The sequence below is a fragment of the Gopherus evgoodei genome, chromosome 1 (assembly GCF_007399415.2).
Source record: "Gopherus evgoodei ecotype Sinaloan lineage chromosome 1, rGopEvg1_v1.p, whole genome shotgun sequence".
Classification (NCBI taxonomy): domain Eukaryota; kingdom Metazoa; phylum Chordata; order Testudines; family Testudinidae; genus Gopherus; species Gopherus evgoodei.
In genome coordinates, this window is record NC_044322.1 from 17,848,005 (window position 1) to 17,859,406 (window position 11,402).

At 39.1% G+C, this 11,402-nt stretch overlaps 1 protein-coding gene across 1 annotated transcript in view; it reads left to right on the forward strand.

Annotated features, from left to right (window-relative positions):
• Positions 1 to 9,765, forward strand: part of EED (embryonic ectoderm development) — a 40,267-nt gene extending 30,502 nt beyond the window's left edge. The window contains 10 exon segments of the mRNA XM_030558849.1: positions 488 to 579; positions 3,045 to 3,125; positions 3,127 to 3,175; positions 7,046 to 7,107; positions 7,109 to 7,183; positions 7,877 to 8,011; positions 8,013 to 8,032; positions 8,475 to 8,552; positions 9,437 to 9,468; positions 9,471 to 9,765. Coding sequence (XP_030414709.1) covers positions 488 to 579; positions 3,045 to 3,125; positions 3,127 to 3,175; positions 7,046 to 7,107; positions 7,109 to 7,183; positions 7,877 to 8,011; positions 8,013 to 8,032; positions 8,475 to 8,552; positions 9,437 to 9,468; positions 9,471 to 9,562 — 716 coding nt within the window. The 3' untranslated portion in view covers positions 9,563 to 9,765.
• Positions 9,766 to 11,402: the final 1,637 nt, after the last annotated feature.

Here is an 11,402-nt window from a genome sequence, read left to right on the forward strand (position 1 = left end):
CCCCTGACTGCCCCTCAGGACACCCTGCTCCTTATCCAACCCCCCCACACCCCACCCCCTTACCCTGCCACTCAGAGCAGTAGGAGCTCGCAGCCCAGCCAGATCCAGCCACATTGCCCAGCAGGAGCATCAGGCCAGAATGCTGGCGGTGCTGCGAACTGAGGCTGCACTGGAGGGGGAATAGCCTCTCTGGCCAGGAGCTCAAGGGCTGGGTTTGCCCACCTCTGACTTAAGACCTGAAAATAGGCTTGGTAGAAATTCATCATTAGAATGACAACTTTCTCAACCATGCCTAGAGTAGTGTTAAAATGATATTAACATTCAACTGAAAACAATTTTTTCTTATAGTAATGGAAGAACATACTTTTCATGCATTATAAATGCTACCATGGGATTCCTGTTCTTGAAAGAGGTGGCTACATTAACTTTATTCAGGTACAAATGGATGATAAAAGTTAACCTGTCAGCTTCTGTGTTTTTATTCTAGATCATGCATTGAGACTGTGGAACATCCAAACAGATACATTGGTTGCAATATTTGGAGGAGTAGAAGGGCACAGGGATGAGGTCTTAAGTGCAGTAAGTGGAAAATCATAGGGCAGTGCCTTCAGCCTTATGTATGGAATCCCCAATCGCTCTCTTTTTATCATGTTTAGGCTTAAATAGTGTGTCTAGCCAACCCAAGTACATGAATTGAACACTTTTAAAACACATTTAGGCTAATATAATCTAAGATTACATAACATCAGCACTAAAATACTTGCCAGTCCATAGAACTGGACACCTGCTTCACTCAAACGCTAGAGAAGAACTGGAGATTTGCAACATATCCTGAAGGTAAATAAACTAGGACTCTGTGGGATTAAGGAGTGGTGCTGGGGGGAAATGGGAAGGAACTGTTCAGAGCCCTTCACTATGAACACTTTGTTCTAATGAATGCCTCTAGGAACTGTTAAGTATCCCAGTTGACCTCACCCTGTGATGAGTTCTCTCAGCTAAGAGAAACTGGTCAGTTGCTACGCCAGTATTTAAAAGGTTTAGTTTTAGTAGGTGGTTGGATGAAACAACCAAAGTTTAAAATAGCTTCATCCTTCAGTTTTTGCATTTATAACTTATAGCGTAAAATGTGAAAGATTGCATAGCTTTTCATGGAATAAAGACGCAATCTCTACCCTGAAGAGCTTGCAGTCCAAGGTCCCTATTCTACCTGTGCTTAATTTTACAGATATGAGTGATTCCTTTTGACTTCTGGTGGTAGGCAGGATACAAATATCTTAAGTAGGCTAAAGACGAAAGAAAAAACAAACATGCCATAGTGCCAATTAAATATTTTAAATCTCTAAAATATTTAAATGTTTTCTGTAAATTTGCAACCATATTTAGAATAGGACTTCCCACCAGCTTATATTTTAAACAGTGGGATAAAATTGATTATATAAAATGTAATTAATTTTTAAGCTATTTAAATTTGAAATTATTACATGTTTTAAGGCCCTAAATGTACTATAATCTATTAAAAGGATTAATATTAAGCAATACATGTTTGCGGCTGCAGTTTTAAAGAAAGTCGTAGCCAGTGACTTCCACCAGTCAGCACTAAGCACCTAGAACTGGACTTTGTTGAAGTGCTACACCAGCTTTTAACAGCAGTAGCTTTTCAGGGTAGAGAGAGTGTTTTCTTCATGTCAGTTTTTCAGCTAGTCCAGTTCAATTCACTAACTACAGATAGTACTACTTTTGCTTTAATAAAAGTTAGCTTTTAAAGCAAAACATGTTGGTTTTGAAAAACTTTTATTCTTGTATAACCAGAACGTTTAAGGTAGTTTTATTAACTAACAGAAATCATCTTTGAAATGTTCTTTCAGCATTTATTTGAATGTTAACTTCCATCAAAATAACTGTGGAGTTTACTGGTCTGTCTATAAAACAACTTTCAAAGGTGACTTCGGGTGAAAGACTTTGCACAAGGGAAGTTTTAAGGATAAGTAGAACAACAAAACCTGGTGCTTTCATCCACAAGAGAATTAGTCACACTTACCACAATTCTGTTTTGCCCCAACAGTAGTATACATGAATTCAGTACTATTTCGTTAGTAATTAAAGACTTGACACAAATTTCACATTCAACATGGTTTACATCTAGATGAGCTTTCCATACTGCCCTGGCTTCATATATCTTAGTCAAATTGTGCACTAACACAAAGGAAAGCAACAAAAAATATGAAGGGAGAGGAATGGATAAGAAGGAAAAGCCTACATTAAATAAGGGAAACAGTGCCTTAAGTTTGTTATGCCTGATTGTTTATGGCTCTGTTTATGTACAGATATTCAAATTTTATTGTAACAAAATGTATGTAACAAATACCTAGATAAGAATATTTTGTGGTAGAACAGTCATTTATCTTTGGTCTTCTTCACATAGAAACATCTGTATTGCCATAATGAATCAAATAAGCGGTTTCTTCTAGCTCAGAACTGTTGCTGATATTGGCCAGTACTAGATACTTCAGAAGAGATGCGAGAACCCACATAGTGGACAATTAAGGAATAATCTGCCCATATAAAACATTTTCTTAATGCCTGCCACTTGCTGGCTTATGCTGTGAAGTATAAGGGTTATATTCCTCTTAAAATAGTGTTTTGTTCCGTATGTTGTAATGGTGGATGGCCCTCATTTGTGTCCAATCTTTTCTAAATTCCTGCTATAGTCTTGCTTCAATTAAATCATGTGATAGTGAATTCCACAGGTTTCTATTTTGGGGAAAATACTAGTCTTCAATTTGTTGTCTTTCAGCTTAACTGAATGTTCTCTGTTTTGCATTCAAGAGAGTAAAATAGGGTGCCAAGATATATCTTTACAGGAAGCAGGCTTAAGTTATATTTAATAATTGTCTAACTGAAATATGCTTATTTAGCTTGCTCTCTAGACTGAAAATAAGACTTGAACGTATTATGCGCCTAGTGTAATAAAGAAGAAAATAGAATCAGTGTGTTAGTATGCTGAAACTTAACATTGAGAGCTTAAAGAGGACTCTTTTGTATAGGATTATGATCTTCTTGGTGAGAAAATAATGTCCTGTGGTATGGATCACTCTCTGAAACTCTGGAGAATTAATTCAAAGAGAAATGATGAATGCCATTAAGGAGTCTATCGAGTACAATCCAAACAAAACCACGGTAACACAATCTTGATATCTATTCTTGGATATATCTACTAAATCTGAATCTTCTCACCAAGGGCGCATATCAGCTCCTGCTGTAATGAGGGAGTTTTTCCGTTGACGTGGGAATTGTGGATCCTTAAATTGCTCTGGAAGAAGGCTTCTCTACTGATGTGTGGTAGCAATATGTGTTCTGTTTAATTATAGTCCTGACACTTATTTAAATAGTCTGACTCTTCCATTTGTGTGTAACTATAAGGGTGTCGGAATTGGTATTTTAATAGTTCTAATTTCTGAAGCATCTATATAAAATATATATCAGCAACCTCCCTGTCCCTCAAAGGTTTCATGTTAGGGTAACAATACACATCAGAATTGACTAAGCATAGTAAATAGTTCCTTAAATTATAAAAGTGAAAATAATACAAGTTATTGTAATCAGTAGTTTATTTAGGGGATATAGGGAAAAATGCTTACACAGTTAGAATGACACTTGACATTTTCAATCTCCTGTGAGCCAATCTCTCAGAAATATGTTGATTTGAAAAGACAGTTACCTTTCAGTTACACTACTAGCAAAATTTGTCCTTAATATTAAGGGAAACCAACTCATGTAATTACCTGTTTGTACCAATCCTAATGTTGAGTAGCCTCGAATTTGTGAAAATAAACGAGAAGGATCTAAAACATACTGAACACATTTACAATGGGACTAATATTAGAAGTGTGGCCGCCTACTTAATGTTAACCAAATATTAAATGGCACTTCAGACAAAACAGATCCTTAGTGTGTTCTTACACATACCTTGTAAAAAAGTTTTAGATTTTGCTGAAGAGTGTTGGGGGCTGAAGGAATCCAGAAGTTGCTTCTGTTTTAAACACAACTTCAAGTGTTTGCAAAAAGGATTGCTGAATTCCATCAGAGCTAAACGTTTTGACTTCCAGTGCTCCAGCCCTTCCCCTACCCTTCCACCTCCCCACACATATGTTAGGACCTCAACTATTTCACTGATAAGTCTTGTAGTTTTTACCTGTAACTTGACACTCTTGTGGCCAAGATGGAATCTGCTCTGCAGGCAGCTCTGGCCAAGAGAAAATGCGTGCAGGAGTGCAGCAGGAAAAATCCCTTCCACCGTCAGTGGCACCTGTTTCCAACCCCCCCCCCCCCCGAGGGAACACACCCACCCAAAGGAGAAGTACAGGGATATAAGAAAAGGATATATTTATTTATGGAGGGATGAAGGAGAAAAACAACAAGGGGAAATATGTGGGAGAGGGGGCATTAAAACGGTTTCATCCAACCAAGGCCCCACAGGCCCAGTGGGTAATACAGTCTGAAAGGGGCAGACACTGATCAATGTGTCTACACCAACAGTTCAGGAGTCCTGAGCATAGTTCCAGCCCAGTGCTGAGTCTTGGATGCTCCTGTCGTCTTCGGCGCCAGTGAACTTGTCATAAGAACACAGGAAACAGCAGTACTGGATCAGACCAAAGGTCCATCTTGCCCAGTATCCTGTCTTATTCTCTATCCCCTTTTTAATGATTCCTAACATCCGGTTGCTTTTTGATTGCCTCGGCACAGCTGCCTGGACATCTTCAGAGAATTATCCACGATGACTCCAAGATCTTTTCCTGACTCATAGCTAAATAGCCCCCATCATACTGAGAGTATACGTTTGGGTTATTTTTCCACTGTGCATTACTTTACATTTATCTACATTAAATTTCATTTGCCTTTTATTGCCCAATCACTTAGTTTTGTGAGATCTTTTGAAGTTCTTCCACTCTGCTTTGGTCTTAACTATCTTGAGTAGTTTGAGTATCAAATTTTGCCACCTCACTGTTTACCCCTTTCTCCGATCATTTATGAATAAGTTGAATAGGATTGGTCCTAGGACTGACCCTTGGGGCGCACCACTGGTTACCCCTCTCCCATTCTGAGAATTTTTTACCATTAATTCCTACACTTTGTTTCCCTGTCTTTAAACCAGTTCTCCATCCATGAAAGGATCTTCCCTTTTATCCCATGACAACTTAATTTACATAAGAACCATTGGTGAGGGACCTTGTCAAAGGCTTTCTGGAAATCTAAGTACACTATGTCCACTGGATCCCCCTTGTCCACATGTTTGTTGACCCTTCAAAGAACTCTAATAGATTAGTAAGACACGATTCCCCTTTGAGAGAAACCATGTTAACTTTTGCCCAACAATTTATGTTCTTCTATGTGTCTGCAAATTTATTCTTTACTATTGTTTTGACTAATTTGCCCGGTACCGACATTAGACTTACTGGTCTGTAATTGCCAGGATCACCTCTAGAGCCCTTTTTAAATATTGGTGTTACATTAGCTATCTTCCAGTTGTTGAGTGCAGAAGCCGATTTAAAGGACAGATTACAAACCGTAGTTAATAGTTCTGCAGTTTCACATTTGAGTTCTTTCAGAACTCTTGGGTGAATGCCATCTGGTCCTGGTGACTTGTTACTGTTAAGTTTATCAATTAATTCCAAAACCTCCTCTAGTGACACTTCAATCTGTAACAGTTTCTCAGATTTGTCACCTACAAAAGCTGGCACAGGTTTGGGAATCTCCCTAATATCCTCATCCCTGAAGATTGAAGCAAAGAATCCATTTAGTTTCTCCACAATGACTTTATCATCTTTAAGCGCTCCTTTTGTATCTTGATCATCAAGGGGCCCCACTGGTTGTTTAGCCGGCTTCCTGCTTCTGATGTACTTAAACGTTTGTTACTACCTTTGGAGTTTTTGGCTAGCCATTCTTCAAACTCCCTCTTTCGGCTTTTCTTATTACATTTTTACACTAATTTGCAAGTGTTTATGCTCCTTCTGTTTACCTCGCTAGGGTTTGACTTCACTTTTTAAGGAAGTCTTTTTATCTCTCACTGCTTCTTTTACACGTGGTTAAGCCACGGTGGCTCTTTTTTTAGTTCTTTTACTGTGTTTCTTAATTTGGGGTACACATTGAAGTTGGCCTCTATTATGGTGGTCTTTAAAAAGTGCCATGCAGCTTGCAGGGATTTCACTTTAGTCACTGTACCTTTTAATTTTCTGTTTAACTAAACCCCTCATTTTTGCATAGTTCCCCTTTTTTGAAATTAAATGCCACAGTGTTGGGCTGTTGAGATGTTCTTCCACTGAAGGGTGTGTTAAATGTTGTTATATTATGGTCACTATTTCCAAGCGGTCTGTTGTTGTACCTCTTGGACCAGCTCCTGCACTCCACCAGGACTAATCTAGAGTTGCTTCTCCCCTTGTGGGTTCCCATACCAGCTGCTCCAAGAACCCCTCCGGTGCCCTCTTCTGCCACTCTGCAAAGCCACACAGAGCAAACCACCTCCCCACTTAACATAACTAGCAGCCTCCCTCCTTGTTCCCAATGCAGTCACAAGCCCCAAGTACTCTCAGCCCCATGCAGCTCTGGGTAGCAGTGATCCTGGGTCCAGCTCCGGCCTGTCCTTCTCAGGTGATTCCTCCCTGGCACCATGCTCCTGCCCTGGGTGTCCCCGATTGGCTGGCCTGCCCCCTACCAGGCTTCAGGCAGGTTCTCTCTGCCTCCTTTGCAAGGGCCTGCCAGCTGCCCTCTCTCTCCCTGGAGATCCAGTGCTGCTCCTGGAGTTTCCTCCTTTTTTTTCTTACTCTTCCCTCCCACCTAGGAAAAAGATTTAAAGGGGCCATGCTCTCTAAAACCCCAAAAGGGTTTACATACCTTACAGATAAGTTTCTGAAATGTACACCTCAAAGTATTAGACACAATAGAAAAAGGTTCTACTGACAATTATAAATTAACATTTTAGTGTGTTAATTTTTTCCCCCTAAGTTCCTCTTTTTGCCCTTCTTGATATGACTGAATTGGTTTTTATCCCACAGGCCTTTTATTTCTCAGAAAATTCACTTTCCTGACTTTTCCACCAGAGATATACATAGGAAACTATGTTGACTGTGTACGATGGTTAGGAGATCTAATACTTTTCCAAGGTAAAGGTCTACTGTTTAGCCATATTGTTCAAGGTTATTTGCTTACATTCAGGGACTTAAACAATAGTTTTGGGTGGAGTGGAGTAGAGTGGGGTGTCTTTCTGCTGCTTGATTAATTGGCCAGAAATTAATTTATTGTGCCATGCAGGGTGATTTTTTTCCTAAGTAGATTGTGAGTTTAACTAATTGGGTTTGGGTATATAAGCATCTTACATTAAAAATCTATTTTACGTTCTTCTAGCAATCAAAGCTCTAGTAAAAGTATATCAGAACTGAAAAGCCAGGATTTGGGTAGAATGTTCATTAGAGAAAAAAGCAAGACTGTTCATTTCTGGAGTTCACATAGATCTTGCAACAAAAAGGAGAAATGAAATAGGTGCACTAAACTGGAAAGTCTACATGGAGTGACTTTGATTTTTGTTGAAACGTTGATAATGTTTGCTCTGCAAATATTGGGCTAAGGACCCTGTCTACTCTGAGACTTAGTTCATTTCTAGCAAGAAACATGTTTGGAACATTACTAAAATTCTTCAAATTTGCATGACAGAACTAAACCTCCGTTTTTATGTTTGAATTGTCCAAGTGCACTTATTCTTTCTTTTTTATGTACCTGAGGGTAATTGTACAAGGAGAAGTTCGGATAAAATTATAGTTGAAAAAGCGTGGGTGGTGTTTATGGTTTTTTTTTCCCCTCAAGTGATTTTTCTATTCTTCCCTAGTCTTGTGAAAATGCTATTGTGTGCTGGAAACCTGGCAAAATGGAGGATGATATAGATAAAATCAAGCCCAGTGAGTCAAATGTGACTATACTAGGACGATTTGATTACAGTCAGTGTGATATCTGGTATATGAGGGTTTTCAATGGACTTCTGGCAAAGGTAAGAGTGAGCTTTGCACTTTTTGCTATATTTGAAGATGATGCCAGTTTTGGAAACGGAAACTCTTCCCCAGTTACATATTTAGATGCCTTAAGGGATATTAAGAAAAGTTTTCAGCTTGCATGAGCTGATTTGATGGGAGGCAACGTGGTCTGGAGCAAGGAGCTTAGTATTGGCAGTCAGGAACACTAGACTTCAATCCTGACTCTCCATTGGTGGCATTGGGGAAAAAATAGTCAATCTTTTATCTCCATTTAACTGATGAGGAAACTGAGGCAATACATAAGACACATGAGTGTAGTGCAGATCATGGGTTTTATAGTGGTGTGTGTGTGTGAGAGAGAGAGAGAGAGAGAGAGATCAGTCCTGCAGGCTTTAGGAAGTCTGACTTCCGTTCTTGGATACCATATTTTAAAGTATCTATATTCTCTCTTGTTTCAAAGATGCTTGCATTGGGCAATCAAGTTGGCAAACTTTATGTTTGGGATTTGGAAATAGAAGATCCTCATAAGGCTAAGTGAGTATATCGAAGTTTCTAAACTCCCCTAGATTCCTTTGTGATACTGAGTCATGGAGTTGGGGCACTTTCCTTCTTTACATGACTCATACTCTGCAATGGTGGTAGGGCACTTTCCTTTCTACTTTACCCATAACACACAGCCACACCTTCAATTCTAATTTGTACAGTGAATGAACATTTTGACCCTGTAAAGTTAACATTATATTTGTATTACAGTAGCGCCCAGAGGCCCCAGTCGGGTTGGGGCCACGTTGTGCTGGGCACTGTACGTAGATACAGTAAAAGAAAGTCCGTGCCTCGAAGAGCTTACAGAGTAATTAGGAGGAAAGTTTACAAAGTAATTGAGAGGAGACTTACCAGGTGGGTGTGGTGCACAATGTAAGGGGGAGGGGAAAGGACTAGGGTAATAGTAGTAGAAATATAGTTACATAGGCTAGCTACGTGCATAATTTGGAGGGGCTTGTACTATGACTTTCCAGCTGACCACCTGTGCCTGGCCAGGTGACTTACTGAAGAGTCATATATGAGGTCTTCCTGGAGATCTTGCTATCTTTCATCACCCAATTACAATGCTGTATTCCTAAGTTGTATTACAATAACCTACCTAAGATGATCCACTTTCAGTAGAGCTTTGTGAAATTGACCTGGGTGGAGGAAGAAATTGCAAAGAGAGAATTTAATTTCCTGTGGGTTCCAACGGCTAAATGAGGAGTACAGAATACACTAAGGGCCCAGCCTTGCCAACCTTTCCTTTGTGAATGGGGTTTCACTGGTGTCAGTCAGATAACATGTTAAAGTTCTGATCCAGCAATGCCCTTACTCACAAATATAATAGAAAATGCAGACTTAACATTGCAACTAAATCATTTCTTTGTTTGTAGATGTACAACACTTACCCATCCTAAATGTGCTGCTGCATTCGACAAACCAGTTTTAGCAGGGATAGCAGTATCCTTATAGCTGTTTGTGATGATGCCAGTATCTGGCGCTGGGACCGACAACGATAAATTACTTTTTTAATTAAAAGTAGAAAATACATTGTTCGTTACAGTATAACCTGTTAATTAGCTCTATTGTAGTGCATTTAGAATAGTTTTTCCCACACTGTTCAGTTGTCTGGAGCTGAACTTAGTGATGTTTACATTCTTTGTACTGTTGTCCTGCTCAGATTCTGCCGCTTTCACTAATAAAAAATATTTTGTAATCTTTATGCATTGTCCACTTCAATTATTTACCCAAAATGAATTCATGATGTAACTGTGACCCTGTAATGTTTTATATTGTATATAGATAGTACATATCACATACATGTTAGCCGTGTGGTAGGATTTGAGTATGCATGAGATTGCAGTCTTGCATGTGTGCTTTTTTTTTAAATGTGTGCTATTTTTTTAAAAAGGAGTGTAAGTAGCTACAGAAATCTTTCTTAGGGTTCACAATAATTTAAATTACATTCATATGTATAACAAGTTCCTTAAAGTATATTATAAGAGAAATGTGGCTGTGCTAAAAATATTTTGCACCTGTTCCTCTTCTACGTTACTGACAGTGTAGAGTATTATTATTAAACTGAAGGAATTTTAAACCCGAATGTGCTTTTCACCCCTTAGCATAAATGGCAAAATACTATGTTTGTTTCTTTTGCATTTTAATGTTGGCTAGTGGAAAAACAAGATAAGTCATTCTGGCTTCCTGATTCTTCTTTACTAGCTCAGTGCTGTAATGTTCAGATTTTGACTGCTGTGGGGGAATACTTTAATCCTAGCTATTGTTACTGACACTTTAAAATAGGGTATTTAGGTTTTATAAAACATTCCTTTTCCCAAATACAACCTAAAGTTTGGGTCTTCTATGGGGTCTCATCAAAGGTTTAGTTGTAAGAACAAATAAACTATATAATGATTCTTGTTACTATTTATTAGAACTTAAAATGTGTACAATTAACCAAGAATGAGGAGAGAAACTAGAACAAGATACTACTTTTAATGAACTGTCTTAATGTTTTGGCAAAACACATTTGTGTGTTCTGTTTTTTGTCACTGTATAGTTCCAAATCCAGTAGTGTGCAGGTGATCTAAGACAATGCAAAATAGTCATCTGACTATTTTAAATAAATCAGAATTTGCTGTCTGGAACCAATTTATCTCCACTATTTTCACTTGCCCTCTTCTGACTCTCTAAACATGCACAAGCCAGGAAGAATGTACTATGGTAATATAGAAACAAACACGCCATCCCTAATAGTGCATCAGGCACTTTTTTTTTTTTGGTCTGTAAAGCTAGCTCAAAGGTTGTCCTCCGTAGCACCAATTTGAGGCATGTCTGGCTTTTCCTGTTAGAAAAAGCCAATTCAGCTATTTCTTAACCAGTCCTGCAAGATTGTAAATCCTTCACTTTCACAGGATCACCTGTCCAGTTAGTGAGTAATATGACCAACACTCATGTTAGAACTTGCTTAGCGAAGTCTTCTAATATCTGCAGGCTCTCAAGAAGAATAGATCTAAAGCTGAAAAGCAGCTCGTAAGTGTTCAGTATTTGAGATTCTGAGTTTTAAAAAATACAGCTTGTTTGCACATAAAGCATCACTGGAATTGGAGAAACTATACTTCCCATTCCCATGCAAGTCTGCCTGAGCATCTCTACTGAAGTTTCCTGGGTTCTGGACCAGCGGTTCTCAAACTGGATCGGGACCCCATTTTAATGGGGTCGCCAGGACTGGTGTTAGACTTGCTGGGGCCAAAGCCTGAGCCTCACCGCCTGGGACTGAAGCCCAAGATCTTCAGTCCTGGTGGCTGGGCTCAGGTTACAGGCCCCACAGCCAGGGCCGAAGCCCTTGGGCTTCAGCTT